Source organism: Telopea speciosissima, chromosome 6 (assembly GCF_018873765.1).
Source record: "Telopea speciosissima isolate NSW1024214 ecotype Mountain lineage chromosome 6, Tspe_v1, whole genome shotgun sequence".
Lineage (NCBI taxonomy): Eukaryota > Viridiplantae > Streptophyta > Magnoliopsida > Proteales > Proteaceae > Telopea > Telopea speciosissima.
The window spans coordinates 66979186-66997424 of record NC_057921.1 but is presented as its reverse complement, the minus strand read 5'-3'; the positions used below and the strand labels follow the sequence as shown (position 1 = coordinate 66997424).

The following is an 18239-nucleotide window of genomic DNA, read 5'->3' as shown; positions in this document are numbered from 1 at the left end:
GTTTACTTTCATACACAAGCACAAGCAATAGGTCCTTCTCTGAAAGAAGATGGACACGTGGCAATAGATTAGATTGACTTGTATCTGTCCACGTCCCACAAGATAAAGTTTTTTTTTTTTTAAGTTGTTTATCATCTAAAAACTAGGGATCTTAGCCCACTGACTATATTATTTCATGGGACCCAGTTTTTCTTTCCTCTCATGATGAAGACCAGAGTTTTAAGAATTAGAATCGGATCGGCCGATTCGGAATGGCTGAGGCCGACCCTGATTGGATTGAAAAAACAAAAAAAAAAAAAACAGGTATTTTGGACCTTGAACAATAGGCATGGATTTTAAACTTGGAATCTAAGATCAAATTGGTCTTTATTGATTTTGATTCGATCTCAATTGGACTCGGTTAAAATCGAGCCTAATAATCCTATAATCAACCACTTAGATCTCAAACGTAACGATGAGATCTCTAAATCCCTATCATCGATCGCTTTGAATTGATCAGAATTAGGATCGATCATGACTAATATGAATCAACCAATGATTTGATCGATCTAATTTTAATTTTTCAAACTAATAATAATAGAAGATGAGAGTTAATGATATACTACAGACAGATGAATTATAATCTTATTTCATGGAACAAACAGGAGCTCATGCATGAATCGTTATGATCTACGGTTCTTTGACCGGTACGATTTCCTAGTGCCTCTCATAAGAGGGGTTGAGATCCACCCGGGACACCTGACCGAACACTCTACCCCGGGTGGGATCCACCCTCCTCTTGTGAGAGGCACTAGCAAACTGCATAGGAAAAAAATTCACTCATGCACAGGGAATAAAGAAGAATAGTTAACAATGTTAATTCTCCACGTGGCAGTGAGAATCAAAGTGTAGGTTGGAGAACCAGAAGTGTCGAATACTCTACAAGAACAAGAGCGAGAACCCTTTGCCTTTTTTATTTCTTTTGTTTGCATTCATTGCGTCCTTCTAATCTAATCTAATCTTTTTTCCAAACATGGCCCATGGTATGATGGGGGTATTGCCTTAGTTGAGTCAGCAAGATTGTGATAAGGCTGACCGCAAACCGACATTCTACTTCTACCACCACGGTTTTTAATTATTTTTATCTGAAAAAATTATACTATGAAGTGAACCATGAGAGGATGAAATTTAATCCTCCCAATTCATGGCAAAAGGTTATCTTAATTTCCCCAACCAATCCTGTTAGAACTTAGAATTACCTTCTAGAACTCATAGTCAATAATTTGAATATTAATTTGCATTCAATATTGGTAAAAAAAATAATTAGATTTTAAGCATATGATGAATTGCAATATAAGTTTTTTTTTTTTTTCCCTCTTCATTTACCGTATTACTGCATTATTTTTTAGAGATTTTTTTTTAGGTACAGACAAAATGAAGACCAGGTTCTTAGAGAGTTCATGAAGTATCAACACAAACACTATGTTTACTTTTTTTTATTCTTTTATAATAACATAGTTTCACAGGTGTAGTTGTGTTCTTGAAATGTAGACAATGACTTTTTTTTTTACCAAAAAAATAATGATATCACTTTAGAATAACATAATAGGAAGTTATTTTCAAATTATTTTAAAAACCTAACTTCTAAAAATACTTTTTAGTTCACCATTTTGATTGAAACAAAATATAAACTTAATTTATATATTGAAATAGAGGAAAAAAGAGGGGTGCAGCACATTGTGTGATTGCATCCCTAGAAAGGGGAGTTTCTATAATTAGTGAGCATAATTGACAGGAACACTCGTTAAGATTTAGATTATATTATATTAGTTTGTCGTGAAAAAAAAAAGAAAGGAATATAAAATTAGAAATAAAGAAAAGTTTCAGTCCATAAATGGTTACGTATGATTGATGAAACTAAAAATCAAAACAACAGTTTTATACATGGGCAAGAGATCGTTGTCGGATCATACCTGTACCACCTACACCAACACAAGGACCAATGAGAGTGCACACAAAGACATCAACATAGATGTCATTTTTTTTTTTAATGACGGCCAAGGCAATACTTCCACATGCTCCTATATCTGGGCACATGAACCACACAGCCAGATAACGCTCTTTTTCCCTTTATATATATATATAACAAACAATTACATGTGTTACATTATTTTTCCGATTCCCTTTCCTTTACATTTTCTCATTATTATAAATAAGTGAGATAACTGTCTTCACTAATTGAAGCTGGACACCTTTTTATTTTTTTAAGTTTCTTGGTAGCTCATGATATTGACTTTATCTCTTCTCTAGATGGGGGAGAAAAAAAAAGGGATTAGAAAAGAAGCAAAGAGACTTAAAACAGCCGTGGGGCAGTTGTCAACTGTCAAATTTATACTCAACTCAACTCCATCCATTGATTATGTAGATTCAGTGGGAATAAACCTGAACCCTATTCGAAGTAGTCCAGAAAAAAAAAAAAAAGGACTACCATCTTGAGATTAACATATGATTAGCCAAAATAACCCTATTGAATGAAAGGTCTGATCATGGTGTCAGGCTCTATGTAACCAATGCATGGTTACACCCAGCAACGATCCAACACCCCCCCCCCCCCAAAAAAAAAATGGTAACTTGATCTGTCAACTTAGTGATCCACTATGACAAAAAATAAACTACCCATGCGACAATATCACATGAGAGAGGGTTCTCTGCGCAAATGGCATAGAAAATCCCACCTATGAGGTGTGGTAAAACAGTATTATACATTTTTTTTTTTTGGTAGAGAAACAGTATTATACATTGGAGGATAATAAAATCATTTCATATGAGAGAGATGACACAAAAGTACTAACATACTCTATCCCAGGGGCTTGACCCATTCAAGACAATATTCATGATTTTGCCACAATTAAGGATGACAATGGTTAGGTTCTGACTTCTGGCCATTCGATTCGGTTCAAGATTGGATTTGGTTTACATTTAAATCTTAACTGCACCATTTTAATTCGGTTTGTCCAGTTCGGCTATAAACAGGTGGTTCTGGCATTTTGCCATCCTTGGCTACGGCGGCAGCTTCCACTGAAATCTCAGAAGCTTACCTGTCCCTCTAGCCAATCAGGCTCATTCAGGCTGGTTACTGGCCATTCAACAGTGCAGTAAGGTTTAATGAAGATCCGCATTGAGCGTCCACGAGTTTAGGAAGTGGTATCAGATTGCCCATATTAGTCGATTCGTATTGGTATCGAGCGTATCAACCATGACCGATACCAATACAACTGACATGGATTGGTTGATACAGTATGGATGTAGTATTTAATGAGAAATGCTGTTTTGACATGGAGCCAATACTGATACGGCCAATACATAGATATCGATATTGATATCACTATCAGCGGCAACCGATACCATCAGCAATAGTGTGGACTAAATCCATGCTAGAATCAGCCTGGAGTGCGGACAAGTCTGGTCCATGTCTTAAAACATTGATTTAATCCCGTAAACATCAATAACAATTGACTATCATGATGAGCCCAATCTATATGTATGCATATCAAGGCCGTGTTTAAATTCCGAGATCAAAACTTGGGAGCTCACCAATGTGCACAATTTGCTTATGTATGTTCTGAACCTCAGAACTCTCTCTTTCACCATCAGTTGAGATGCACGAGGCTGAATCACTCAAACTTGACAAGCCCATAAAAGAAGTTTTCTTACCCCATTGGGTGCCGGTCTTGATGCTGTCCAGATAAAGCTACACAACATGGAATAAATCATTACACTTGGATAAAGTCCAACGAGTTTTAAGATCTTAAAATTGAGTGCTAGACAAATTAAATCCTATATATAACCGACAAAGGAAAGATCGTGCAACTACAAACATGATCAAGACAACATTTGCAATCACAATGATGTGAGCACAACTGTTATAAATGATGAAGATCAAGTTGGCTAGGGTGACAAATTGCATGAAAATGGTGGGAAGAACTGAAGTCAAACCTGGTTCGAGGTAACATTGACATCCTTGGGGACTTGACTTCTAGGGCCAGTGAATTCTGTCGTAAAATTCATTCAATCAGATAATCATCAACGTGTATGAAATTGTGAAAATACCAATATTGTAGTTTGACAGCTTGAGATCCAAACATAGTCCAAACTAATCCTTAGATGGCAGTGCATTGTGAAAATAGTTGATGCCTTTTCGGGAAGTAAATCCATGAAATTTTACAATTCGCAACCCTCATTCCAGAAATTATGTGGCAGTGATTTACCTGATGGTAGGTTCTCATCAGGCAAATCCAGTATAATAGCATCTGAAGCTTGAGGCTCTGCAATGGATTGAGCTGTTTTGATTATTCTCTTATCAGTGTACCCCAAACCGGGCTTGGACGAAATGTTGGATGCTGCTGCTCTGCAATAAATGGCCAGTTTGTCAGTATCAGTGAGAAATATTAGATAGAAGACAGAATTTTTTGCAATCATCTCTAACATAGTTTTAATGCCACAACCAGAAAATAGATTTGCTAACAGCACTTTCCAGGATGGTCTATAACAATTTCCAAGTTTCTGATTTTACCATATCAACGGTTTGACAAGCTCAAATCCAAGTGTATTTGAAGTCTAATATCACCTTACTTTAAGAGAACTCAGAAAGGAGGCTTTGTACATCCTGCAAATTACCGGTATTGCACTCAAGTCTTGAATTTAAAAGTTCTTATTATGATAAACACCTGTATAAATGTGCCACTGCACTGTAGCCTTGTAATTTCCAATTGCCATTTGCCATGACCAATGCCTATCCTCCCCAATATAACCGTGTGTGTGGGTGCATATGTATCTAATTAGTAGTTATCAAACATATATACCTACATACCCAGGGGAGCAAGCAAAAGTAGATATCCTATGGTTATGATCCATCAAATTGGTGATGTCAACCACAAGATCATCCTGAGCCACCTTGGATTCTAAGATCTCACTTCTGCAGGTATTAAAGGAGGCAGTTCTTGCTCCATTCAAATTTTTATTATCATATTCATGATCATCCGCTTCATTTCTCTCAAAATATTTTGCCCCTTGGGAACTTCCGGCTGGCAGTTGATCCTGAGTGCCAGATTGAACTGAGTATAAAGGATGTGAAGAATGAGACGGCTCCACTGGTACCTGTCTGGTATGCACAACACTCTCCTGAGCCAATGGCTTCTTGAGAATGGACAAGATCTGCTCAGCTGCACAAAAAAGACCCAGAATTATTACCAGATAACCTTGAATGAAGAACTTTACAAAGATCAGAAGAAATATCAGTTATGGGAATAATTTTTAATCAAGTTTGATGTTAATCACTCCCAGCTTAAATTTCTAAACAATCTACATGGACATAACTGCTTCAAGGATTGCATCCTGTATTTGATATCCCGAGTTAGTTATTGAATGGTCTTTTTTTTCTCATCCCTCAGCTGCCCATAGCCTTCTTTCTTGTCTTGGGCCGAAGGGTGAGGGGACCACGTGGATGGTAGTAGTTCAAGGACAAGTGGGCAACAGCCCAGTATCCATTGTAAGAAAACTTTTTCCAGCCCAGTGTTCCTAAGTTATCATCACATTTTCTCAGCAACAAGGATAAAGATTTCGGTGCCGACCTAGGTTTCGACCAGCCAGAAACCGAAATTTGGTCGAAACCTGGTATTTTTTGGGTAAAACTAGACATGTGATGGGCTGGTCAAAACTGGTCGAAACTACCGTAACTGGATTGGTTGAAATTGGTTAAAATTGGTCAAGACTTGGTGTTTTTTGGTCGAAACTACTGAAATTTCCAAAATATTGTCGAAACTGGTCAAATCCAGATGAAACTTGGTATTTTTAAACTCCCCTAAGGTTTCGTCTCGGTTAGCTATGAAACCGAGATTTAATTCCATGCTCAGCAATTCCGATTTGGCTCATACTTAAAATCAAATTGGACAACACAGACTTCATGGTTTCTTGAAGATAATGAAGCAAAAGACAGCCCGTTTGTGCCATTTGGATACTCGGGAGATGGAACATTAACTTCAAACCAGTTTTAGAGAATCTTAAGTGTGGTGCAAATGTGTTTGTGACCCTTCCTCACACCTAGATTGTGCTCTCAATTCTGATGGTTCTAGCATTGATGGGAGAAGAGAGAATGGAGGGATTGCCATACATCTCTGGAGGGAGGCATTAATATGTGGAAAACATCAACTTGGTGGTGTTATGCCCCACACCAAGGTGCTCTTGCTCATGAACATGGAGTAGTGTGTTTGACTATGTACACAGGCCCAGACTCTGAAATCTGAATACATCCTACGATGCCTTCTGAAAGATTTTTTAGACAAAAAAAGCCTCTGAAGATTTCAAAGAACTTCACTGAGTAGGATAAAAAAAAATCTAACAGAGCAGCTATTCTTCAAGTTTGTAATAAAGAAGGAAATTTCTGTTTACCCATAATGTCTCATTTGTTCCTTCACAAGCTATGTTAGCAAAAATTAGATGATAGTAATAAAAATAATATAATATTAATTCTGGAAGGTCAGGAAAGGATCAGACCATAACCCAACTTACCCATCCACATACCCATACTTACCCACATACACCAAAGAGGAGGAAAAGAAAGGGAAGAAAAAAGAGGGCACATCTGAGAATCAGAATCTGAAATCATGAGGAACATAAAGATATGCTTTCCTGAAAAAACCTACCATTGTCAACTAATCTATGATAGTCCATGATGCAGAATATATGGCATTCTTTAAGGATAAACAACACAATATAGAAATTATAATGAGAGAGGTAGCTAATATAAGAGGTTCAACTGCTCCGTATATTACAAAAATGAGAGTATGCTACTTGACACAGAGGAGCTATATGAAGCCGATGAAAAAAAATGTGGGACAATGTAATGCAATGGTGCTTAAAAGATACCAGGCATATAACATTATAACCTTTGAGTGCCAAAAGTGGACTCTGTAAAGCTGGAGTTGTAATGGAACATTCAGATTCATTACTTAGTTTGGTTAGACATGGAGTCACCCATCAACCCTTTCACTTTAGAACCCATATGAACATACTAACTCACCAATACATCTACGAACCAAAACTTCAGTAATATTTCTGACATTGTGAATGACTCAATAGAAATAAACAAACCATCACGTAATAGTGTGCTTCTAGAGATCCCAAGGTTATCGGCAATGTAGCTGCTGGAATTCGAACGTACACCTTCCCCTGAAGAAGCATTCAAAACTGCAATACATGGTCATTGATGGCCCCCTCTATGATCATATGGATGAAACACAGATTTTTGTACAGAATTATACCTCCCTGAAGTTCTCGTGGTTCACCAATCTCAACCAGGTATTTTGTTAGTTCAAGAGTACTTCCAGTTCTCACATCTTCTGAGAATTTAATGTACTTATTAGTCAGCTTTGTTCCATCCTCATCCAGCAAAATAACCTAAGATAACCAAAAAAATTAGTTAAATGAGGTTTGCGGGAGCATGTCAGATGAAGTTTTCTGCATTTCTCATTACTGCCTTAAAGAATCGCTACCAAATAAAAAAAAGCTACAGCACACATACCAGAAAGGAAATCTGAGAAATGTTGGGAGAGAAGGAGCAGAGATTGTGCAAACAAACCTGCTTCCCACGGGGACTGCAAAAATCAAGCTGAAGGATTCCATCATGGAATTTCTTGGCCTTTTGAGTTATTTGTGTGGTGTACAAGGCATTCCACTCTGTATTGGATGGGAGAAAGTAGACACATTAGAAAAAGGATACACTATCACAAAGGCAATCCCTACAAAGATCATGATAGGGCTGTATCCAAGACCAATGCTCATTCCATTGTTTCAGCTGACAGATTTCTAGGAACGAAATGACCTAAAAGATAGCTTGAAAAAATAGACTAGGCGTTGAAACAGTGAGGAGTCCGGTTCCCCTTTTCTGGTTTGACTGCCAGTTTCCATAAAAAATCAGGATGTTTATGTGAATGTTCCAGTTGAACCCGCGCTTGATCGGCTGGTCCAGTCTGGTTTTACAACAATGCCCTAAACAATAGGTTTCTAACTTATAGACTGAAATATAGATCAAATGGATGATTTTTACATCGGCTGAATGTAGAACAGTAGAAGAACAAACCTTATCCAGAGGCATTAGCATGTACATGCAAAATGACAAAGTCGAGAAATTGAGAGTCGCCATGACTTGGGGAAAAAAATGGATCTATGAGAGAAGAAATAAGGAGATTGATCCCTGGGACTTTGATTTTTTTTTTCTTTTGTTGAGAATTTTTTCTGGACAGATTTCTATTAAGGGATGCAATGTAACCAATGCTAATTGCCGACACTCATTCTTTCAAATTCATTTATTATTTTCAAGGGATGAAGGTCAGATTTCCATAAGCAATATTTTGTCTTCAGGACCTTGTCCTATGTCAGGGTAACCTTGCTATGATCCCTGCTTGCAAATGCTATCTAACTGCATGCATATGAGTGCCCAAAGTATTCCGGTACCAATGGGAGAGCGATTGAGGGGCCTTGATATCTTCAAAGGGAAAGGGTGAATAAGCCATCCTGGTGTGATTCAAATTGGATGTGGGTGGATGCTCATTAGGGAATCCAGGACCATCAGGTGTTGGTGGCATATGGGAATGGTGGGTAGCTCTGTGATTGGGGTATTCTCAGGTTCAATGGTAATAGGAGATTCCACTAGAGCAGAATTGTTGGTGTTTAAAACTTTGAGTTGTTATTGAAGAATGGAATCCAGCAAGCTATGATAGAGGGTGACTCTGCCAACATGATTCAATGGATGCAGTTTTTTAATCTTTAACCTCCCAAATGCAGCTTTGTCTTCAATGAAACCCAAGGAGTTCAAATGCAGTGGTGGATAATCTAGCAAAACAAGGGGTGCTAATGGGTGTTGAGGTTTATGCAGCTTTCAGCTGCAGTTTGCACTTCTTTTTGTTGTTGTTGTATTTCTAGGTTTGTTCCTTTTATCCCACTTTATCAATAAATTGTTATTTATCCCCCTTCCCCTAACCCCCCCCCCCCCTTTTTCAAAAAAAAAAGGCATCCCTGTATGTAAGCCAGAACAAACTAGAATATTTTTTTCTTCTGGAACAGGTGAAAGCTAGATTTCAAGCCAACCTATTTTGTCTTCTGGAGCTTGTCCTATGTCAGGGCCTCTACACTATGATCCTAGCATGCAAATGCTTTCCAACTTTTAGCTATCAGCACCCTGAGTGCCCAAAGCATTTCTTTACCAAAGCCAGAACAAACTAGAATACAAACTTCTGAAAGAATCATTGTACAAAGACTTGTGAAAGATACTCATAAACATTTTAAGTACACTTGATGAAACTTTGAAGAGTCGCTATAAGAAATGTACAATTTTGTCCAATAATCAAAATATTAAAAATAACCTTTCACAGAAGTTTGTGGAGCATTAGCAGGACTTTGCAGTGATCCAGAGTTCTTTCGTTCCTTGTTCCCATGCTCTGTATATAGTCATTAAATAAATGACACGGAAAAGGATATATTTATCTCAATGTTACGTAAACTAATAAGTTTTTTCTGAAGCACTTGAGGGCAGATGTCCATTTAGTGAACAGATTATTATTTATTTTACAGCATGCAAATCCATAGTAAGCTTTGTACAAGAAAGGTACCAACAGAAGTACAATGTCTAGCCTTTTGTTCATGTGTTATCCCGGTCAAATCGATCACTTTGGTATCTTCTCCTTTATAATTGAGATCCTTTAGAGCACTATGATTTCCTTCCGGATCTCCAATGTCCACCAGATGGGCATCAAATGATAGTGTTTCACCAGGTCCTATCGCTTCGTCCTTCTTCAAGAACCTAGAATCTAAGAGTTTCCTGCTTCCATCATATAGCATAACCTGAATATAGATCCAAAAAGAAATAATAAGATGGAAGAGCATAAACAAAGTTCGATCCCAAAAAGTCTAGGCATAATGAAATGACAAATCAAACAACTGAAAACCAAGTAAACCAATTCAGCAAAGGAAAACAAAAGTCTCATTTCCTGCATGGCCCACATAGGAAGGCCATCCCCTATGGCCATATTATCTGCCAAATGACAGATCAGGTGGAGAACAAATTTTGTGGACAGGTAGGGCCAAGGATCCCCTGCTCAAAATGTCAAGTTTCTGAGCAAATGGCATTGGTCACATGGTAAATAAAGCTTTAAATTCACTAAGGAAGCTTTTGAAAAATAATAGACAGCTGAAAGGACAGGGGAAAATACCAATACATGGAAGGGTACATGATTGAACTCGGCTATGAATTTGACACCTTGGTAATCCAGACCATGCAATATCTATCTAATAGTCAGGGTTGCCATATCATCTTCCACGTGGTAGAATTAGGTGGACTACATAGGAAGGCCTTCCAATGTGGTCTGTGCAAAGAATCTTTTCCCGAAAAAAATTGAGAATCTAAAATCATGTACATCACTAGAACAAGGTGTTCTCTCTGGAATTGTTAATGAAAGAATGTAAAAAGGATATAAAAAAGTGGTGACAGTGGTGTAGATAAAAGAAACAAAATTGGGCACTTTGGGTAGACATCAAATGCAGGACGAAAAGATCAGTATTGAAATCTGGATCTTCCCAGGGTGAACCGACCTATACTGTCATGTATTGGATGATCCAGAGAGAAAAGGTCAATATTGTTACTGGATAGGCCAGTCCTTAGAACCATGTTTTGACACTTGGACTTGGAGGCCATTTAAAGAGAAATCCAATCCTAGTAACACCCATGGAAGAAGAACTCGCGAGATCTCGAGCGAAATCTCGGTTTTTGAAGTGGTCAAGACGAGATGTTAGCCGAGTCCCAAAAGTGCACCATCTCGGGCATACAAACACCTATCTATGCAAACCTTGGTATTCAGACACAGGACAGACACTTAAACGATATTAGGCATAAATAAGTCTGTCCTGATTTCTGGTATAAGTGTCTGTCCTGGTTTCCCACTAAGTGAAACTCCTATTTGGACTTTGTTTTTGCAAAATCTGTTAGTCTCATTGTGTTTAAATGGCCTAAATAGGCTGAGTACCAAGTTTCAGCCCAAAATAGCTCTAAAACCCATCAAAATCAGCCATTGAGTTGGAAAAAAAAATTTATCCCAACTCGAGCGAGATCTCAAGCCAACTCGGAAATTTGGCTGGTCGAAACCTGTACTCGAGACGAGTTTTAGTTCCTTGGTAACACCAAGAAACAAGAGAACAAGGGATTATCTTTATACCAAGAAAAATAGAAACATGAGGATTTGAGGAATCCCCAAGTAATCGAAGTTGACTAATAACCTACATGAGGCAGGTTAGTATTTTGTCAAATGCCGCTTAAATATTAAAAGCTAAATAATGGTATTGAGGAAGAAATTAAGAAACCAATAAATAACATGAGGAAGGTTAGTATTTTGTCAAATGCCACTTAAACATTAAAAGCTAAATAATGGTATTGAGGAAGAAATTAAGAAAAAAAAAAATTAAGAGTCATCACAGTACTTGAGTAGCTTATAATTATCAGGTACACCCTCTTTCGAGAGGGAATTCCACAAACGTGGGAGATTCTCTTAGAGTCGCAATGATGGATATTAGTCTACTAAAGCATAATATTTAAGACTTGAACTAAGACCCCCCAAACAAAACACCCTATAATTGATGGAACAACCCCTATTTAAAAAATGTGATTTGTGAATGTCAATTATAAACCACTAAGCAATAACTTCACTATTGTTCTTTCTTTTCTTTCGGTCTAAATTTCTTAAAAATATTATGGAAGAACATAAGGAATGCAACATGCAAGAAGGAATATAAGGGATAAAACCATGAAGGAAGGAAAGAAAGGAAGAGACTAATCAACCTATGCCATCAAATAACAATATTATGTCCCCCCTTATTTGCCTCTTTCGAAAGACAAAAAAAAAAAAAAAAAAGCTTGACACCCTGTGGAGTCACAGGTCCTAGTATCATGCATGCTGTTCTAATTGGGGGAACAATTTCTTAGAGACAATGGAACTCATGCAGAAATATGAAAGATACTATGATAGAATTGACAACTACACTAAGGCAAAATTGATGACTAATGCTGTTGAAATTAATATTGAGCTGCCTTCAGTGGCATACACCTGCAGAGTTTACATTGACAAGATGTAGCCCAACCCTTCAGAAGCAACCTTTACTAAGTAGAACTATTTTCATGATCAATTTACTGACAAAAAATCCTAACCCTTATGTATTAGCAGCAATTGATAGTCGTATTCCTAATCTACTCGTAATAGCATTAAAGCAATTGCAGAATCAGAAGACCATTAAGTGTGAATAATGAAGTTCAATTGCAACTCCTGAACAAAGAATTATGAATAGGACTAGAAAAGCAACGTCAGTCAACCTGCCTCCCTTGGGAACCACAAATAGAAAGCCGCAGGAATCCGTCATGATACTTCTTAGCTTTTTGAGTTATCTGTGTAGTGTACAGGGCATGCCATTCTGCAGGTATGGAGAAAGTGTTATCCAGTGAAAAGAGGAGGAAGTCAGAACCAGTGGTGATGAACAAAATTCACATAAGTTTGTATTTCAGATTTCAGAATCCATCAAAGGCAATTAAAAAGAATTTCAGTTGCTCTTCTATTTCAGTTGCATTGATTCAAAGTACAACAGTCACAGTACAGCCTCATCTCATAATCATGTTACCCAGGTGCAAGAAGACAAAACTCATTACAATATTTTGCATTAAAACTTAAAAATGAAGTGCCAGACATGGGTATGGCAGATAATTTGAACTATAAATGGCATAGCTGAAGATATGGAAAGCATGCATTGTCTGGGATTCACAGACACCATTCAGTGGGTCTAAACGGTGAGTTAAACTTAAACCAATGCCTTACATCTAGGTGAAGAAAATGGGTCCAGCAGCTGGGCACCAAATCTTTATTTAACTACTCATCCACACCCCAATTATTTAAAAAATATATCGTGAAAGAATTTTTCAAAATTCATATGAATTCATATGTTAGAACTCCTTAATGCATAGGTTTGAAGATTCAGGGGAAATCCCTCTCTCCCTCTCTCTCTAGGTTATTTATACTTTTCCTCTCCATTTTTAATGTAGTTCAGAAGAACAAGAAAGCCAGTAACAAACCAGACCAAACTGGACCAAGAATGGGACTAATATGTGTAACTTTGAGTGTCCCATGGGTTGTATGGGCCATAGGCGTTATATTTTTCGGTTTACTTGTGCAATAGGCCAATTCTATAAGCCCAAATATTAGGCATTTAAGTCTTATACGGGATTAAGTAGATAGTTTCTATTTTCTGTTTCTTAGTCATTAAGAATATTAGGTTTTTTTTATTTTTGAGTTTCTATTTCCTTGTAAGCTTTATTTAGTTGCTATTTTGTAAGATCACTCCATTAGCCAAAGAGAGTTTCTATTTTTGTAACAAGGCAATTTATAAATAAAGGAGGAGGTAGTTCCTAGACTCCAACAATTTTGATGACAAACTTTGAGTGCTATGTGCATATGTGTGAGTGTGAGAGACACCCATGTTATGAGAGACAGCAAACCTTGGTGAGATTTCAAGGAGGAGATTGGTGAGAGGCCATCTCCTAGTTGATGGGAGACGAACAGATCCTTCTTCTCTTCTTTTTCTTTCCCTGCAATCACTTATTACTAATTACGATTCTTCTGCCATTATCAAATTTCTGAGAACCTCCGAAGATCTGTTGCCATTGCTGTGTTTCTGTTCTCTTCATAGAAGACTAACCTATAGAGCTACAACTGAAGCAGACCACAGAACCATCCTCAACCTTGCGGTTACTGTGTTGGTGATTTATTGCAGCAGATTTCAAACCTCTGAAACTCAAGATCAGATCCACGGTTCCAGCCCTTGTTTTGACAGAACAGTACTCACTCTGGATCCTTCCCTCGAGTTTATTTTCAACCAAGGATAAAGATTTCGGTGCCGACCTAGGTTTCGACCAGCCAGAAACCAAAATTTGGTCAAAACTGGTTGAAACCTGGTATTTTTTGGGTAAAACTCGACATGCGAGGGTTGGTTGACATTGGTTAAAATTGGTCGAAACTTGGCATTTTTTGTCGAAACTATCAAAATTTCCGAAATATTGTTGAAACTGGTCGAAACTAGTTGAAACCTGGTATGTTTTAAACTCCCTGGACATCTCGTCTCGGACTCCTGCGAAACCAAGACATCTCGGTCGAAACTTGACTTCAAGTTTCGACCGAGATTTGTTTCCATGTTTTCAACCTAATCTAAAAGCTAAATTTGGGCTATAGACCATAGTTGCTAATTTGGACTCCTACCCTTTAATTTTGAGACCCCACATAACTTTCAATCCATCCATCAGAATTGGCTGTAAATTTGAATAGTTCATCTATCCCTACCCTTGGCTGGAGTATCATCCCCATCCAAGGTGTCAGTTCTGAGTTCATATCATATCTTGTGATCTAGGCATGATCAAGAGCTGAGTTTTAGAGTGTTGATTGAGATCCCTAACCTCGCTTGGGAGATCAGTCCCATCTGAAATGCCTACTTGGTAAATCCGGTGATGCAGTTAAGATTGTCCAATTGGGTCAATTGGGCATTATAAGACTTATTTTGGCCCATGGTTGGGTTCTATAGACCTTAGGCTTCTTATTTTTGGGTTTATTGATGTAATGGGCCTAATTTATAAACCTATAAAGTGAGGATAATGTTAGTACACGGGATTAGTAGTTAAATTGAGTGTTTGTGATGTAGAGCAAAGCATGAAGAATAGGAAAAAAACAGACATCAAAGAAGAGGGGGGGGGGGGGGAGTTACTGTTCATGTGAACAGTACCTGAACCTACTGTTCACGTGAACAGTGTTGGGGGTCCATAAGCCTTGCATGGAGAAGGAAATCCAAGGAACTATTTGAGATTCCATGGGCCCTGCTGAAGATAGCAAGAGAAGGAAGATTTTATTGCTGATTTAGTTAGTTACTATTTATTTGAGTTTCTATTTTTGTGTACTTTCTAATTTTATTTCAGTTTACTTAGTTAAGTCTTACTTAGTCAAGTCTTAGATTACTTGGTGTACAAGCCTCAATATTCTCTTGTAAGAGGCTTCTAGTATTTTCCTTTTTCATTACTTTCTAATTTGTAAAGCTTAGGCCAAACTATAAATAGGCCCCATCAGTTGTACTAGAATTCAGACTTGATTAATGGAATTTCTACTGCTTGCTTGCAAGTGTTTAGTCTAAGAAAGACTTGATTAATGTAATACACATATGTGCTTATTTCTCATTATATTTCCCATTCTACCCTCGGAATATGTATACTAACACACACTGCCCAAATTGTTCTTGAATTGGAAACAGCAGGAACATTATTCCCGAACTATAACAGGAAAAAAAAAGCAAGGGTTAGCTATAGATGTTTCCAACACATAACATGACAGTCAAAATAGAAAAGGAGTAATCTACTCTAACTTACATAGAAAAAAAGGCAATGCCAGGAAAATGGAGAGGGAGAGACGGTTTTGATCAAATGCAGCGTGCAACAAATGATAATAGTATTTTCACAAACAAACCTGTCACCGTGGTCTTTGTTGTGTTTATATGACACTCCAAATCAATCTTTTTGTACTCTGAAATAAAAATAATCATGACATAAATTCTGTGCAATGAGGCTGGAAACATAATGCACTTGTAACTCAAATAGATACTCTGATGATGCATGGCGAACTCAAGGTCTGTGTGATAACACTGGTTTTGAAAGCTAGACGGTAAATAAAAACATGGTATGGAGAAGAACACATCTAAATTAATTCATATAGACCAAATATATATTTGAGACAAACCATTGACTGCTCTACTACCAGGGACATATGTCATCCCTTACTCATCAAAAAGAAGTAACACCGTCCCCAGACCAAATACAAATCTGAAACAGACAGCAGCTTCTTAGATTCATTATGTCCAATGACACTGTAACCCATACTCTTAACAATTTTATTCAAACACTCATGCAGCTTACATCTCACCTATCTGGGTCTGGTCACCCAGCCAACCTCGATGGATCCAGATCTAACCTGAGTACATCTTCTCAGAGAGAGGGTCTGATATCCAGCCGATCTTGATTGGAACCAGGTCTGACCCTTTAGGCACTACCTAGTACTTTATGTACATCCATCCTAAACTAGTTTGCTATAACTGAGAGGAAGAACTCTTTCATTTGCATTGAGAGAGAATATATTCATATGGTGCTTGCATTGAGAGATAATGTTAGTCAGATGCAGAAGGGTAGTGGATCAACCTCTGGTAATGCTTTTTGTCACATTTGGACGATCCTGTGGGGCTCCAGTGTTTCCAACATCGGTCCTCTTTTCTGCACATGAAAGAACTCACTTGCATGAATAAATCCAAAAGGTTGATTTTTGCCATAACTTGAAGAATGTGTAACAAATTATAAACAATTAGACAAAGAGTTAATGATACCAACAAAGGTATGAATATTTCTGGCCTTCTGTCCATGCATAATCCTATTGGTTCCACTCGATCTCCTAGTTCTTTCTTGAGTGTTTAAGTTTGTTACATGCTCATGGCTTCCTTTGGGATCACCAATGTCAACAAGATAGGAATCAAATGCTAGTGTTTCACCAGATCCAACAACTTCCTCCTTCAGCAACTTACATTCTAGGAGTTTCCCACTATCATCATAAAGCATAACCTGAATGTAGACAAAAATAGTTAGAGAGAGAGAGAGACAGTTTTGGTTCGTACGAGGGCCAAATGTGAGAAGAAATTAAAATCGGATTATTAAGAAACGCAGTCTCCAAATTCAGGCCTTTCTACCTAATCAAGAGGAAACAGCATGAAGGAGATAAGTGCTATCAAAATCTTGAGTAGCCTAAATAATAGTGCATCTGCTAATGACATCACTTTACAGTAAAGTTCCTCCAAGACTTCAAGCATAACTGAAATTAATAGAGACTCACGCTTTCCAATCATTCATAAGTTTATCGGTCGAGTGAAGATACCGCATTGTCATATATTTTTGTTCATTCGAAAATGTAGTGAACACTTCTAACAAATAAATAAAAAAACATGGAGGTGTGAATTCTACTATAAACGATACAGAATCCATGAAAGGATTTACAAAAACTAGAATAGATAAAAAGCATGAATAACTCATTGAATGAATATATATTAAATTAATAATAAAAAAAACTGAATATAGAGCCAATGTAAAACCTTGTTGGTGGAGCCGTGACTCTCTAAAACACCGTCTTGATATACTTTCCTCTTCTGCTTGATGTGCTTCGTATAGGTTACAATCCAGGTCTTCACATCTCCCATGCTCAGTTGCTCACGGATGTGATTCTCAAATAGGATTTTGAATTAGCGGGGGAGAAAACAGAGATAAAAGAGCAGACAGAGATAAATTGCAGACAAGAAGATATCAACAGTAAACGAAACGCTTAGGAGTCGAGGAGAATGAGAAATATCCTTCTTCAAACCGATCCTACAAGACAACCAGCGAGATTTTGAGGACTGAGGATCTCACTGTCTCGGAGAAATGGAAGAAGGAGGATTTTCTGTGGTGAGTTATTCATGACTTGATAACGAGATCAGAGCAGGGAGAGCAAAATTCTTCTAAAACGGGAGTCCGAGTAATCGGATAACTCGTCAGGACTAATAGGGCACTTTTCACGCAACTTTGTTCTATCTGATGGCGGGAATAGCACACCCTACAGAAACCTCTAGCGTACGAGTTGCGACTCGGAAGTCGAAATTTGGATAGGTATTGGGTGTCACTCGGTTGGTTGGTCTGGTGTGATCGGCTGAACCGGCTTTGGTCTAATATTGAACCAAAATCAAAATCAAACCATTAATCTAAAGTTTGGTTTCAGAAGAGTTTTTATTGAGTTCCTCTTATCGGGTTATTATCGGTTTGATACCGATTTCAACCCGGTTCAATTTCAAAAAATTAATAAGAAAAAAAGGGCAAGATATCCCTGTTTGATCGTTAGCCCCTACACCAGTGCAAGGGTAAATGAGAGCGCGAGCATAACATGGATTGGAATTTTAATTTCATGAGGGATTGGGCGGTAATTTCATGTGCTCCTATTTCTAGATGCCAAAATCATGTGACCAAAGAGTGTTCTTTTTCCCTAGAAAAATAGGTTTTTCCCATTTTCTTTTGATTTCTTAACTGTTTTCTATCGTTTTTATCAATTTGGTTTTAGGTTTAGTTTTTT

The 18239-nt window shown here is 37.6% G+C and overlaps 2 protein-coding genes across 2 annotated transcripts; both read right to left on the bottom strand.

Annotated features, from left to right (window-relative positions):
• Positions 1-3437: 3437 nt before the first annotated feature.
• Positions 3438-4458, bottom strand: LOC122666081. Its single transcript, XM_043862190.1, has 3 exons — positions 4248-4458; positions 3976-4031; positions 3438-3730 (listed from the first exon to the last, which is right to left on the bottom strand). The coding sequence occupies exons 1-3, from the start codon at positions 4456-4458 to the stop codon at positions 3542-3544; spliced, it is 456 nt and encodes a 151-aa protein (XP_043718125.1). The 3' UTR covers positions 3438-3541.
• Positions 4252-17596, bottom strand: LOC122663858. Its single transcript, XM_043859512.1, has 11 exons — positions 17233-17596; positions 16477-16708; positions 16295-16366; positions 12392-12489; positions 9645-9876; positions 9399-9473; positions 7616-7713; positions 7281-7434; positions 7129-7220; positions 4850-5201; positions 4252-4387 (listed from the first exon to the last, which is right to left on the bottom strand). Exons 1-10 carry the CDS (start codon positions 17335-17337, stop codon positions 4989-4991), a joined length of 1371 nt encoding a protein of 456 aa, XP_043715447.1. The 5' UTR covers positions 17338-17596; the 3' UTR covers positions 4252-4387; positions 4850-4988.
• Positions 17597-18239: the final 643 nt, after the last annotated feature.